This window comes from Ursus arctos, chromosome X (genome assembly GCF_023065955.2).
Source record: "Ursus arctos isolate Adak ecotype North America chromosome X, UrsArc2.0, whole genome shotgun sequence".
NCBI lineage: Eukaryota > Metazoa > Chordata > Mammalia > Carnivora > Ursidae > Ursus > Ursus arctos.
In genome coordinates this window covers 68,734,090-68,750,300 of record NC_079873.1, presented here as the reverse complement: position 1 = coordinate 68,750,300, position 16,211 = coordinate 68,734,090, and the positions used below count along the sequence as shown (strand labels likewise).

The following is a 16,211-nucleotide window of genomic DNA, read 5'->3' as shown; positions in this document are numbered from 1 at the left end:
ACACACTGTTCACATGCACCGAATATTTCCATTGTCTATCCATCCATTCAGCCATCCATGCAACAAGTATTAGTTATTTCCTGTGTCCCATGCACTAGAAGTATAGCCGAGAACAAGACAATCGTGGTGTTTGTTTGCATGGAATTTAGAGTCTACTGGGGGACATTAAAGAAAAAATAATAAGTACACATTGAGATCTTTTTGCTATGCATATCTAACTCTGTCCCTCCCTGTGTAAAAAGCTTCTGTGGCTTTATATCACTTCCGAATGAAGTGTAAGACCCTTTTACATGACATGTGAGGCTCTGGGATCTGGCCTCTGCCTGCCTTTCTAAGCTCATCTCTCTTCCCTCCCTGCTTCCATTTTATTGTCATTTAACACTGAACCGTATGTGGTTCCCTGTGCTTTTCTTATTTGCCTCTGTACCCCTGCAAATTCTGCCCTTCTACCTGAAATGTTCTTATTTGCTTGCTTAACTAGTTTTTATCCTTTAAAAGCAGCTAATGTTATCACTTTCTCTGAGGAGCATTCCCTGATACTCTACCTTTCCCCTCTAAGCTTAGTTAGATACCTTCCCTTAGTACTCTCATATGTCCTGTCCTCATTTCTTATCCCTGGACTTGGGTATTATCTTACAGTGCCTGTGTCTGAATCTTCATTATATTGGGGGCTCCTTAAGGATAAGATAAATTTTTTTAAGATTTGACTTATTTGTTTGACAGAGAGACAGCCAGCGAGAGAGGGAACACAAGCAGGGGGAGTGGGAGAGGAAGAAGCAGGCTCCCAGTGGAGCAGGGAGCCCAGTGCGGGGCTCGATCCCCAGACCCTGGGATCACGCCCTGAGCCAAAGGCAGAAACGTAACGACTGAGCCACCCAGGCGCCCCAAGGATAAGATATTTTTATTCTTTATCTTAGGAGTGCTTGGCACATGATGGTTATGCCGTCATTTACATCAACAAATGAAACAAATGAGCTACTGACTTGCTAGCAGTCCATTACCTTATTAGACTAAACACAAATCTAAGGCAATATAGTAGAGATGAAGAGAAGAAGCTAGTTTCAAGAAATCTTTATAAGGTAGAATCAAAATTGAGTAGCATATTAGATATGGAAAGAAAGTTTCTGAGCTAGGGAAGCTAACTACTGGTCATGTCATTACATGAGATAGGTATTCCAAGGGGGGAAACAGGTGAGGAGTCATGATGAACTCAGTTTGGGGTATGCTAGGTTTACTTATTTTTTAAAAAGATGTTATTTATTTATTTGAGACAAAGAGATACAGAGAGAGCATGAGCAGGGGGAGAGGCAGAGGCAGAGGGAGCAGGGAGCCCGGTGTGGGGCTTGATGTGGGGCTCAATCCCAGGATCCAGAGATCATGACCTGAGCTGAAGGCAGACACTTAACCATCTGAGCCACCCAGGTGCCCCAGGGGTGTGCTAGGTTTGAAAAGGGTTTGGAATCTATCCAGAAAGAAATAGATAAGACACAGTTAAAAATATGGATACAAAGCTTGGGATTGGTCAGAACACAGAACCATGGATTTGGAGTTATCTGTCTGTTAATGGTATTTGAAACTATTGGAGTAGATTTTTATCCAAGAAAAATAAATGATCAGCATTTTGGAATGGTTTTATTGAAGAGGTCATATTTGAACTAATGTGTTTTAGAAAGCATGGAAAGGTGTAGTGAATAGAATTATTTTGTTTCCTTCAGTGATTGGGGATCTTCTAATTTTCTTAATGTGTTTTTTCTTTAATTATTTCATGTGATTTCTGCATTTCTTATCATACAGTTAGTTGGGATATTCTGAAAATCGTAGTGATTGGATACCTGTTATGTTATATTTCTCTTCTGGACCAAATTCCAGATAAAGAGTTTTCATCTTGCTGAGCATTTTCTTCCTTATCATTTTGCTGTATATGTCCTCATGTCATTGAACCAAGAATTGAATAACTGTTGTGATTTTGGATTTAGAAAACTCAGCTCTAGAAATGTTCTGTCTGGCCTCAGTGATTCTTAGGATCAGCCTGGTCCTTGTTTCTGTGTATTGAGAACTCTATCATGTTCCTCCTCAGTTTACTATTTATGAGGCTCAGCAAGGCCCTCGACTAAATCCAGAATGCTATTAATCTTTCATGGCTTCCTCAGGTTTATGTGAAAGGGTGTTTTAATGTCTCTGGCAGTACTATTTCATTTTACTGTTTACCATCACTTAAGTGTCATCTAATTTTTTATATTAATCTTTATAATATGAAGTCTAAGTCTAGGTCCCAAATTAATATTCCTTTCTTCATTGTTCTCCTAATTAGGCCTAATATATGACAGTAAGTCAAGTATCGGGGGGAAAACAAATCTTATTCCTTACTTAATACATGCTTCGGTTTGTACAGCCTTGCTCAGGCCTAGAGCTTTAGTACTTCAGAGTGAGACTATCAGGTGAGTTGTGTTACCATCATCTACCAGATTGGGCATATGTGACCATCACATCAATTTCTGCAGAAGTCACTTTTTTTTTTTTTTTTTTTTGGTAGCAATAGCTCTTGACTTTTCTCTACCTAGCACAGCCTAAAACTACAACGGTGCAGTGGCATGCTCGACAGTGATTCTTCCCCGGGATTTGGGAGTTTATCAGAATCTCCAGGGGTACTTATAATTTGAAAAAGTCCCCCAGGTGTGATTCTGATTTGCTTCCTCTTCCTCCGCCGCCGCCTCCTCTGAGAATCACTATTTCATCTGGAAGCTTCAGCATAAGTAGACGCATTTATTGGTATATTGACCTTGCATAGTTGAACTCCCTAATCCTCATGCGCCCTTACCTTCCTTTTGAGTGGTACCAGTAGTTCTTTCTAATACCATGGCTTCTGAAACCAGTTTCTCCCTGTCACCAAGGATATAGCTACCACTGAAGCAGCCCTGTTAGTGTTTGGAAGCCTATAAAACAAGAAGGTCTCCACTAGCTTGAGGGCCAGCTTTAATAGTGTGATTTATTTAAATGGGAATCTTTTGCAAAGACTTAGACTACAGTCTAAGATTTATGCTAACACCACTCCTCCATCCCCACCAATTTTATTCCAACATTTTATGATGAAAATTTTCAAATCTACACCAGTGTTGAGAGAATTTCAGGATGAATATTTGTGTATCCACAACCTAGATTCTACAGTAAACATCTTAATATATTACTTGCTTAATCATATATCTACCAAAATATTTATTCCTCTAGCCATCTGTTCACTTTTTTAAAGAATTTCACGGTAAATTCCAGAGATTAGTACAATTTCCCCTAAGTGCCTTGGCATGCCTATCATTAAGAGTTTAATATTTATTTATAGCCTTTTCTTTTGATGTAAAATTTACATACAGTGAAGTGCCCAAATCTTAAGTACTCAGTAGCTGAGTTTTTGATAAATGATAAATCTGAATAACCCAAATCCCTATTAAGGTATAGATTATAACACCCTCTTTTTTTCCGCCCAGTTTATTCCCTCTTGACTTCTATAGTTTCTGACTTAAAGGTAAGAAAAAGGCTTGTCAGTGCTTCCAAGACAAGTAGGGATCAATGTTTAATGATGGATCAGCAGATTTCTCTCCTCCATTGCCTAAAGTACCTTGTGTTTTAAATTGTATGTGAATGTATTAAAACAGGATACTGAGTAAGTAACTTACCTTTTCAGTTTTTAAGTAATTATTTTGGAAAATACTGTATCTAGGTATAAATATCTTGTATCTATTAAGTATTTTATAAGGCCAAAACTCTAGTTTAATGAAATGTGAGGACATATGCATAGAAACATAACTGGGGAAGAGAAAGGAATTGGAGGTGAGATAGGAAAAAATCACATAAATAATAATATAACATGTATTAATATGTGGCTAATTGGTTAAAATATATATTATATATATCTAACATGGGATATCACAGTCTGTCCTGACAACAGTGGCATATCATTTATTCAAGAATAAACATATCATAGTCTGCCTTTAAGAAATACACATTAAATTCTTCTTACTGTTGGTGTTGGGTGTTCATCATTTTATTTTTAATGCCTTTATGCCTGGTAAATGTCTCTGATTCGGCTTATTTTTAGAGTGATGTAACATATTTTAATTTATATCAGTATATTTAAAATATGGTATAAGTTTGAAATTATTTGCTTGCATTTTATGAGGAATAACATACAGATGTATTTCTAATAAAATAATTCTGATCCCAAAAGGAGAAGCTGTGACAAAAGTAAATTGTGATATTTTCATTCTAAAAAGATATGGCAAACATGCAGCCATTTGCATATCATTCCTGAAATATTGCATACTGGCTTTGTCAGTACTGGTAAGTCCATTTCAAGGATGTTGCCCTTAGTCCATTAGTTTGGATAATGAGCCCTATAAAGTACATTTATAACTTGTGGCACTGCAAGGAGATGGATTCTAATTTTCATCCTTTTATCTAGACACATTGAAAGAAGGTCAATGGAGGGTTCTATATGATTCATTGTCCCAACACATATCACATGACAGAGACCTGATAATGTCCATGTATAAGTGTTTTCCTTATTTAGAAATAGCGCTTGAAAGAAGTCTTTTTGTGGTCATCCTTTGAAGTAAAGTAGAAACATATTAAAAGAAGCTTTATCCCTCTTTTTTTTTGTTTAAAACATTATCACATGTGTGACCAGATGGCTATTCTTGAACAAAAGAGAAAGCAACACTTAACAAAAATAAAAAGGCTTTAGTGACTTTTACAGACTGTGAATGATATAACAAGATGTTTAATCAACTTTTCACTCCTTTTCTTAGATCTGTTAAGGGGAAAAAAGCCTGTTTTCTAAACAGAAGAAAAGCTTCTATATTCTTAAACATTAGAAAGCTTATGCTTATACTGTAATACTTACACTAACATTCTTATTAATGGTATTCAAAATAAATTTAAATTGTATCCTATGCTTATAGTTTAAAGGTTTCAAAGTAGCAACAAGAATATATATTCTGTAATTTAGTGGCAGTTTTATGTCAAAATGTGAAATTGTATACTGTTTTAAATTTTGTCTTCCAAGAAATTGGTTTCAGATTAAAAATTGTAACTGATTGTTTCTTTTTCAATTGTGTAATCATTAATGAGAACTTTTTTGCTATGTTTATCTTCTTTGTAGATGTAAAGCAATCATAGATCAGTTTGGTCAGAGAATAATCTCTAAGCATTTCCTTGTGGAAGACAGTTACTTTTCTGAGAACACATGCTCACATGTACAATACCGGTAAGACACCCCTCCACCCACTGTCCAAGTGAAGGTGAAACATTGGAAAATTTATCTGTGTGATTATATTGACACTTCTGTATAACTGTGTTCTTCAAGTTAGATGCAAATGTGTACCAAACCGGAGGTATATGCAGTATATCCACTGAGTCTGGTTGTAGGGGAGTCCAGTCTAATTTTGACTCCTTTGTGTCAGCTGGGATTGATCTGCAGGTCACATATCCTCCTTTCCTTTTTTTTAAATTTAAGATTTCATTTATTTATTTGAGAGAGAGAGAGAGAGAGAGAGAAAGCATGAGTGGGGGGAGGGGCAAAGGGAGAGGGAGAAGCAGACTCCCCACTGAGCAGGGAGCCCCATGCAAGATCATGAGCTGAGCCGAAGGCAGACTCTTAACTACCTGTGCCACCCAGGCGCCCCCACAATATCCTCCCTTCAGCGAGCCGCGAAAAGATTAAAGCAGAGCTTGACTTGGCTTGAGGAGGCAACTCTTTTATTATGACTTAAATCTTTGATATATGCCTTCTGGTAGTTATATAACTATAAATGAAACTTATCTGTGGAATCTGAATCACTGATTAACTGTTTTGTGCATTACAGGCAGATCTCCAGGTCAGTCCTGATTACAGATAGATCTGTACTAAAAACGGATTCAGATCAACAGGTAATTTTAGTCCTGTACTTTCTAATAAATGTTGCTAACCTAATCTACATGGTATTATGTATAAATTAATATTGGTGAAATAAAATGTATTAAGGCATATGTGCTAAGGTATTTAATGCGTTTTTTAAAAAAATACATAATGTCAGTTCTGTAATAATCTTGGTTTCTTAAAGATTTCTGTCCAGCAGGACAAATAATTACATCTTATGCAATATTTTGATTCTGTGGAAATTGGACTACACCCTAGTTTTTGATAGCTAGTCTGTGAAATTGAAAATATATTGTTTTGGGAAGAAAAAGAGAATCTCCAGAGAATACATTGAAAACTCTTGGAGGAAAAGGTTTTATGGTAACCAACCCTGAACAGTGGTGTTAAGCTCACCATTAGTCCTGGTGTGAATGAGTACCAGCACACATTTCTGGTTCTAATGTTTCCTCATCACCATTGGTCCTTTCAGTACCTCTTCCATCTCCTCACTACCAATTCTATAGGAATGTCTTTATGCCTGTGGTTTTTTCTCAGTCTGAACTTTTTTTTTTTTTTTTTAAGATTTTATTTATTTATTTGACAGCGAGAGAGAGGGAACACAAGCTGGGGGAGCGGGAGCAGGAGAAGCAGGCTTCCCGCTGAGCCGGCAGCCTGATGCGGGGCTTGATCCCAGGACCCTGGAATCATTACCTGAGCCGAAGGCAGACGCTTAATGACTGAGCCACCCAGGTGCCCCTCAGTCTGAACTCTTAAATTTCCAAGAAGTATGCCCCCTTCTCCTGATCATATTACACAGTGACTGATAAAATCAGCTTGCTTAGTGTGATTCTCAGACTTTCTCTGTATGGTACTGCTAAAAATAGGTTCCAAAAATTCCTTAAGTTAGAAGCTTTCTGATACATAAAACAAATGTTTGCTATGCATATGAGCATAAGTACTTTAATCATTCAGTAAACAATGAGTGTCTTTTCCATGCCATCCAGTGTGCTGAGATCTGAAGACAGTGCTAACCATGATAGCATCTCTGTCCTCACACTGTCCTATAGTTGCCAGTTAACTTGTCTGTATCTTCCAGTAAACTACAAGCTTTGTGAGGGTGTTGAAGAATGACAGGGAGGCATTAAAGTGAAGAGAGAAAATAGAGACAATTCTGTAGAAGCTGAACTGCGAAGAGTAGGAAAGAGGAAGTGATTCCTGAAGATAGATGTAGAAGTGAAGAGGGCTTTTCTTTAAAAGATTTGTGTATATTTCAGCTGATGCAGTGGAGCTAGTAGAGAGGTAAGGAAAGGTTGAAGATACCCAGGGGAAAAGGAAGACAATTAATGCAGCAAGGTCCAGGTGAAGGCTAGGGAGGATGGGATTCAGAGAACAGGTAAAAAGCATTGCCCTTAGATGAGATGTAAGACACCTTGAAATAAGAGGATGAATGCAGGACTGTTCGTACGTTTGGGAGTTCCCATCTGATAGGATCCATTTACTCTTTTTTTTTTTAAAGATTTATTTATTTGAGAGAGAGAGAGAGAGCAGAGGCAGGGGAGGGGCAGAGGGAGAGGGAGAGCAGGGAACCTGACTCAGGGCTTGATCCCAGGACCGTGGGATCAGGACCCGAGCCAAGGGCAGACACTTAATCAACTGAGCCACCCTGGCACCCCTCCATGTACTCTTTAAATTACAAAGTGAGGTCATCTCCTGAAAATGAGGGTATAAGAGTGCTTAATAAGTCAAAGCTCAAGGAAGGGTATACAGTAATAACTGTGAGGAGTTGGAGAGTGACCTTTCTCATGGTCAGTTGGCTGCACAGCAGTGATGGCTATGTCATCCAGGCTTTGTTGTGTCATTTACAGAGCACAGGGAGAGTAGATTTAACATAATTATTTTTTTTTATTATGATATGTTAGTCACCATACAGTACTTCATTAGTTTTTGAGGTAGTGTTCCATGATTCATTGTTTGCATATAACACCCAGTGCTCCATGCGATACGTGCCCTCCTTAATACCCTTCAGCGGGCTAGCCCATCCCCCCCCAAACCCTCAGTTTGTTTCCTGGAGTCCATGGGTCATAATTCTTAAAGGACCTAGGATTATTGTAATGGTAATTGAGCATTGTCTTCAACTTAAAGTCACCAGCTACATTAGCCTTTAACAAGAGAGTCAGCCTGTCCTTTGAAACTTTGAAGCCAGGTCCTGACTTCTCTCTAGCTATGAAAGTCCTAGATGACATCTTCTTTCAATAGAAGACTGTTTGATCTACCTGGAAAATTTGTACTTTAGTGTAACAACCTTTATGAATTATCTTAGCTACATTTTCTGGATAACTTGTTGCAGCTTCTATATCAGTATTTGCTATTTCACCTTGCACTTCTTTATGGAGATGGCTTCTTTCCTTAAACCTCATGAGCCAACCTTGGCTAAGCTTCAGACTTTTCTGTAACTTTCTCACCTCTCTCATCCTTCATAGAATTAAAAAGAGTTAGGGCTTTGCTCTGGATTAGGCTTTGGCTTAGGGAATGTTTTAGCTGGTTTGATCCAGACCACTGAAACTTTCTCCATATCAGCAATATGGCTGTTTCCCTTTCTTACCATTCTTATGTTCACTGGAGTAGTAGCACTTTTAATTTCCTTCAAGAACTTTTGCTCTGTATTTACAACTTGGCTAACTGTTTGGCGCAAGAGGCCTAGTTTTTGGCCTATCTCAGCTTTCAATGTACCTTTCTCAAAGCTTAGTTATTTCTAGCTTTTGATATAGAATGAGAGATGTGTGACTCTTCCTTTCATTTGAACACTTAGAGGCCATTATAGGGTTATTAATTTGCCTAATTTCAGTAGCACTATGTCTCAGGGAATAGGGAGGCCCGAGGAGAGGGTAGAGACTGGGGAATGATTGGTTGGTGGAACAGTCAGAATGCTGTTCTAGATGGGCACAGTTCATGGAGCCCCTAAACGATTACAATAGTAACATCAAAGATCACTGATCCCAGATCATCATAACAAATATAATAATGAAAAAGTTTGAATATTGTGAGAATTGTGACATAGAGACATGAAGTAAGCAAAATGCTGTTGGAAAAAACCAATAGGCTTGTTCAGTGCAAGGTTGCCACCAACCCTCAATAAAAAAAAAAAAATGTAGTATTTGCAAAGTGCAGTAAAGTGAAGTGCAGTAAAATGTGGTATGCCTGAACTTACATGTTGGTGCAGTCCCTAAGATACCTTTCCAGTTATGCACATGTTTTTAGTCATAATCATTTGATAATTATTGTACAACATTAGATACATGTTTTAGTGGCTCCTCTCTCTTCAAAAGACAACATTTGGTATCATGGACAGCCAGTAGCAAAAGGGAGTTAAGAGGGGTATGGAGAACACAGTTTTTGAGACATATTAAGCCTGAAAATGTTCTTACAAGGAATATGATAGTAGAACAGTCAGGGTTATCAGAAGAATTTCTGTTTTGAGAACTCGTAGGGATTTCCTGTGTGGGCTGTCAATTTGACATCACCAGTCAAAATCTAGGCATTTAGTGCTCACAGATAGGACTTTACCTTTTGGCAAGTATTTTATATATGAAAGGATATAGTTTCCTCAGATTGAAGATTATTGTGAATTCATATTGAAACTTTTGGTTTTATAGAGAAACATTGACCTGATGGTCATTTAAAGTTGTAAGTATAAAGCCATGTAATACATTAGTAGTGCCTATAGCATGTCACTATACTGCATGTCAATAAACATTACTTAAAAATAATTTTCCACTTTAAATTCTGGGTTTCTAATTTTATTAATGGAATCCTTAAATTAATTTGAAGACTTTGATTTTGAAACATTTTGGTATATGTTCAGCTGTACTTTGGTATATGTTGACCAAATACTTTGCTTATTTCAGTATCTTTAGGGTTTTTAACATTTTTAAATTTTAGTACTCTGTATCTGCTTTTAGCCATTATGAATAATCAAAATTGATTTAATATCTGTTTTCAAATACTAAAGTGTATATAATTCAGAAATAATGTCATATGGCTGACAGACACATGAAAAAATGTTCAAAATCATTAGCCATCAGGGAAATCCAAATCAAAACCACACTAAGATACCACCTTACGCCAGTTAGAATGGCAAAAATCAACAAGGCAGGAAACAGCAATTGCTGGAGAGGATGTGGAGAAAGGGGATCCCTCCTACATTGTTGGTGGGAATGCAGGTTGGTGCAGCCACTCTGGAAAACAGTGTGGAGGTCCCTTAAAAAGTTAAAAATTGAGCTACCCTGTGACCCAGCCATTGCACTACTGGGTATTTACCCCAAAGATCCAGACGTAGTGAAGAGAAGGGCCATAGGCACCCCAATGTTCATAGCAGCATTATCCACAATAGCTAAATCGTGGAAGGAACCGAGATGCCCTTCAACAGACGAATGGATAAAGAAGCTGTGGTCCATATATACAATGGAATATTACTCAGCTATCAGAAAGAACGAGTTCTCAACATTTGCTGCAACATGGATGGCACTGGATGAGATAATGCTAAGTGAAATAAGTCAAGCAGAGAAAGACAATTGTCACATGATTTCTCTCATCTATGGAACATAAGAACTAGGAAAATCGGTAGGGGAAGAAAGGGATAAAGAAAGGGGGGGTAATCAGAAGGGGGAATGAAGCATGAGAGACTGTGGACTATGAGAAACAAACTGAGGGCCTCAGGGGGGAGGGCGGTGGGGGAATGGGATAGACTGGTGATGGGTAGTAAGGAGGGCACATATTGCATGGTGCACTGGGTGTTATACGCAACTAATGAATCATCGAACCTTGCATCAGAAACCAGGGATGTACTGTAGGGTGACTAACATAATGTAATAAAAAAACATTAAAAAAAAAGAAAGAATGTCATAATTGAATCCTTTGAAAATAAGTGAAGAATTAAACATTAAAGATAATCTGAAATATTTATTTCTATGAATTACATGAATGCAATGTATATGATATATAAGTATATAAAGCAGAAATTCGATGTTTGGACACATGTTCGTGTTACAAGTTTCAAATTCTATTCTAAATTAAATGCTTGTAAGTTAAATTTTTTCAAACAGCAGTAGAGTTTGAAAAAAGACACTCAATTTGAAAGTTAACTGCACTCTAATGATAGAAGAATGAAAATGAGATCTACCAGCTACATCTAATATTTTGTTTCCACTTTTTAGATTTCCATTTTGACAGTACCAGGAGAGGAACCAGGAACTTTTGCTGTTCGGGTCATTGAGTTGTGTCCTTCAACAATGACATGCATGAAAGGCACATGTAAGCGCAGTAGAATCTGGTTGTCTTGTGTGTTTGTTTAGGAAGTAAATGGGGGCAGCCATTCATAAAGTTGTCTGGGTTCTATTTATAGTTTTGCCATATATTTTTCTATTCACACTATTTGTTCACACACTTTGTGTTCGTATAGTAAGTCATTTTATACCTTCCCCTTGCCTCTAATCATCTTTGTGGCTAAATCTTCATAGGCACAATTTATAAACCCTCCAGTGAAAGAATTTCTGTGATTTTCCAGTTCTTTCTGTAATTTTACTTAAGCTTATTAGAAACATACTTTCACAAAATTCATTTTCTTTACTGCTAGTTTTCTTCTTTGCTTTTCCTTAGAATTCTTAATCCAGTTTATGAACTTCTGCCATATGTAAATCCTCTTAGTTTTTATGAGTCTGAAGTTAGGTACTACTTTCTTTTACCAGTATGTATCAGAATTTCTGTCTCTAACACTGTCAGACACCATGCCTTGTAGAACATATTTCTTAAAGGTGTTTCACTAGGTAGAAGTCAGTAAGGTTACACTGGATATCATTATGCCTAGACCTAAACTGTGTACTGTAGGGATTACAAAAAAGCAGAGGGTGGCATGCCTGATTTGAAATGTTCATAATCTTACGCACATCTAATAGAACAAAACAGTATTAACTGTGTGCAGTATATTCTGCTAGACATTTCGGGATAGGTAAAGATGAGTATGACATAGGCCTGACCTTAGAGGACTCCATCTAGTGGGACAGATAAGACAAACACAAAAGTAGCCGTAAGAGGCAAAATATGAAAGTACCACAAGAGAGTTACCAACAAACAGTGGACTGTAGAGATTCATAGGAGGGAAGCAACGATGTCATTAGCTAGATGTTTAAAAATTCTGTAAATTTATATTAAGTTTTATTCAAACTGTTAACATGAATTATGAGAAGCGGAAGACTAATCTGGTTTGGCATGGTCAATGAAAACATGACTATGTCTTAAAGTGTAGAACTACTACTTATTAAAAGATGTCAGAAATGTAGTTAAACAGAATTGGGAGCTTGTTTGCCAGCAGGGAGGGTGAAGAGAACTTGTCCCTTATTGCTGTAATCCTAAATTTCAGTTTGAAAAGTAGCTCACTGATTGTTTGCCACCTTTTATAGTGATTGGTGAATTAAGTAAATTTTTACCATGACAATTACATTATTTTTCCCTATTACCTTAACTGTTTTTTTCCATGTCTTTTTATCTGTGTTAGTATCTTAGATATAAAATAAAACTACACTCATCTTTGGTTTTCTAAATTACATTTATTTTATGTTTGTGAATATTTTTGTAAATTTCTTTTTATAAATTTATTTTATTTTTCTGTGTGAAATATTTTGTGTGTCCAGTCTAATAATACATTCACTACTAATAATACTGTCACTATTGACAGTTCAAAAGATATAAAGAAGTAAAATTACTATAATCCTTCTACCCATAGATCATAAACACTTGTGTGTGTTTCTTTATCTTGATTTTATATATGTATACATATATATTTCCATAATTATGCAATACCGTTTTATATATTGTTTTGTAATCTGCTTTTTAAAAAGACTTAATACAACAAAAATCTTTTTGCATGTCTATGATATTTTCAGTGATTGTGGGTATACTATTTTTATTTAATCCCATGCTGTTGAGATTAAAGAGTTTTGAAAATTTTTACTTCATAGTCCTGTAAAAAACAGCCAGCCTAGTAAACAAATATTTGTGAAATTCCATTATTTTTTAAAACCTTCTTTGAGTGGAATTATTGGGTCAAAGTGTATAGGTGTTCTTTTTTATTTTGTAGTTATAGATTCATAGGTATTTGCAAAGATAGTACAGAGAAGTCCCATGTACCCTTCACCCAGTTTCTTCCAGTAGTTATATTTTACCAAATTATAGTACAATGTCAAAACCAGGAGTTTGACATTGTTATAATGTGCATATGTGATTTTATCACATGTGTAGATTCTTGTGACCATCACCACAAGGATCCCTTGTATTGCCCTTTCATAGCCATAGCTATATCCCTCCATCCCCACAGTAGCTACCTAATCGCTGGCAGCCATAATCTCTTTTCTATCTCAGTAATTTTGTCATTTTGACAATGTCATATAGAATGAATCATATATTAGGTAATCTTTTTTTTTCTTTTTAAATTTTTTTCTTTTTTTATTTGAAACAATAGGTAATCTTTTGAGGTTTTTTTTCCTCAGTATAATTTTCTTAAGGTTCACCCAACTTGTTGCATGTATCAATAGTACATTCCTGTTTATTGTCTCTGAGGCTCTGTTCATTTTTTTTTCTTCAGAAATACTTATTAGGGGTTCCTGGGTGGCTCAGTCAGTTAAGCATCTGCCTTCAGGACCAAGCCCCATGTCTGGCTCCCTACTGGGAGCCTGCTCCCTCTCCCTCTGCCTGCTGCTCCCCCTGCTTGTGCGCGCTCTCTCTCTCTCTCTCTCGCTGTCAAATAAATAAATAAAATCTTTTGAAAAATACTATACCTATTAGGAGGAATACATCATGCTGGGGACAATGGATTATACAAAGGAATATAGCCAAAGTAATAACAATACTAAGCTAGTACAAAGAGCAAGAATAGCCCAAATTACGTGTGCTTCTGTTCATTTTTATGTAGGCTATTTTCTTTCATTTCATATTGTATCCTTTCCATGGTTCTACTTTCAAGTTCACTGATTCTTCCCTTTGTCCATTCCATTCTGTTGAACCCATCCACTGAAGGTTTTTTTAAAATTTAATTATCGTATTTTCCAGTTTAATAATTTCCATTTGGTGGTTCTTTAAATCTCCTATGTGCTGAGGCTTTCTCTTTCTTTCCAGAGATGGTCTATAGTTTCATTTGTTTCCAGCAGGTTTATAATTGCTCACTAATGCATTTTTATGATGGCTGCATTAAATCTTACTTAACTCCAACAGCTGTGTCATGTTGGCGTCTGTCAGTTGTCTTTTTTCAGTCAAGTTGAGGTTTTCCTATTTCTTGGTATAATGAGTAGTTTGGGATTGATACATGGGCATTTTTATTATTCTGTAATGGGACTTGGGTCTTATTCTGTTTTAGCAGGCCTCCTCTGACACTGCTCTGGTGGGGAAAAGGGGTGCCACCTTATTAGCCAGGGACATGGCAGTTCCCCACTTACCCTCTGCTGGCACCTGGAGGTTGGAGAACTTCCTCATTACTGCAGAGTGATTATAGTGTAGGCTATCTAGTAGGCCTCACTGATTTCCACCCTGGCTAGGAAGAGCACAGGAGAGCCTTGTTACTGCTCCCCACATGACACGATGGGGGGGGTATGGTTTCATTATTCAGGCAGTGGTGGGAGACCTGACTCTCCATTAGGCCTCCAATGACACTACCCCAGTGTCTCATTACTGCTGGGGGGGGGGGTGTCGAAATCCAGGATCCTGCCATGGTCTCTACTGAAACTGCAGATTAAAAATGAGGGGATGGAGAAACATTTATCCGGCAAAGGGATGTCAAAAGAAAGCCAGAGTAGCAGTACTTAGACAAACTAGACTGTAAAAAGAGACAAGGACATTATATAATAATAAAGGAGACAATCCAACAAGAAGATGTAACAGTTCTTAAGTATTTATGAACCCAACATGGGAGCACCCAAATACATTAAACAGTTAATAACAAACATAAAGGAACTAATCGATAGTAATACAATAATAGTAGGGGACTTAAACACCCTACTTACATCAATGGACAGATCATCCAAACAGAAAATCAACCTGGAAACAATGGCTTTGAATGACACACTGGACCAGGTGGATTTAACAGATATATTCAGAACATTTCATCCTAAAACAGCAGAATATATATTCTTTTCAAGTGTACATGGAACATTCTCCACTAGAGATCAAATACCAGGTCACAAAAGAAGTCTCAACAAATTAAACAAGATCTAAATCACATCATTCATCTTTTCTTCTTATTTTTTATTTTAATTCCAGATAGTTAACATACAGTGTTGTATTTGTTTCAGGTGTACAGTATTGTGATTCGTCCATTCCATACATCATCTAGTGCTCATCGCAATAACTGCACTCCTTAATCCCCATCACATATTTCACCCATTCCCCCCCCCACCCACCTTCCTTCTGGTAACCAACAGTTTGTTCTCTTTAGTTAACAGTCTCTTACTTTGTCTCTCTTTGTTTCCCTTTGCTCATCTGTTCTGTTTCGTAAATTCCATATATGTGTGAAATCATACGGTATTTGTCTTTCTCTGATTTACTTTACTTAGCATTATAGTCTCTAACTCCATCCATGTTGTTGAAATTGTCATGCAGTTGTCATGATTTCATTTCTTATACTAGCTAAATAATATTCCATTGTGTATATACATATATACCACATCTTCTTTATTTATCGGTTGATGGACACTTGTGCTGCTTCTGTATCTTAGCTATTGAAAATAATGGTGCTATAAACATTGTGGTGCATGTATTCCTTTGAATTAGTGTTTTTGTATTCTTTGGGCAAATACCCAGTAGTGCAGTTGCTGGGTCCTATGGAAGTTCTACTTTTAACTTTTTGAAGAACCTACCGTACTGTTTTCTACAGTGGCTGCACCAATATGCATTACCACCAACAGTTCAAGAGGGTTCCTTTTTCTCCACATCTTTGCCAACCCTTGTTGCTTCTTGTGTTGTTGATTTTAGCCATTCTGACAGGTGTGAGGTGATATCTCCTTGTGGTTTTGTGATGTTGAGCATCTTTTCATGTGTCTGTTGGCCATCTCTGTCTTCTTTGGAAAAGTATATTCATGGCTTCTGCCTGTTTCTTGACTGGATTATTTGTTTTTGCGGTATTGAGTTTAATAAGTTCTTTACGTATTTTGGATACTAACTCTTTATCACATATGTCATTTGCAAATATCTTCTCCCATTCCATAGGCTGCCTTTTAGTTTTGTTGATTGTTGCCTTCACTGTGCAGTAGCTTTTTATTTTGATGAAGTCCCAATAGTTCAT

General features: G+C 37.0%; 1 protein-coding gene across 4 annotated transcripts in view; it reads left to right on the top strand.

Annotated features, from left to right (window-relative positions):
- Window positions 1-16,211, top strand: part of CHM (CHM Rab escort protein) — a 196,161-nt gene that overhangs the window by 139,115 nt on the left and 40,835 nt on the right. For all 4 annotated transcript variants that reach the window (XM_048213444.2, XM_048213445.2, XM_057312932.1 and 1 more), the window contains 3 exons: window positions 5,153-5,257; window positions 5,856-5,919; window positions 11,101-11,197. In XM_048213444.2, coding sequence (XP_048069401.1) covers window positions 5,153-5,257; window positions 5,856-5,919; window positions 11,101-11,197 — 266 coding nt within the window. The remainder of the gene's footprint in view (window positions 1-5,152; window positions 5,258-5,855; window positions 5,920-11,100; window positions 11,198-16,211) is intronic.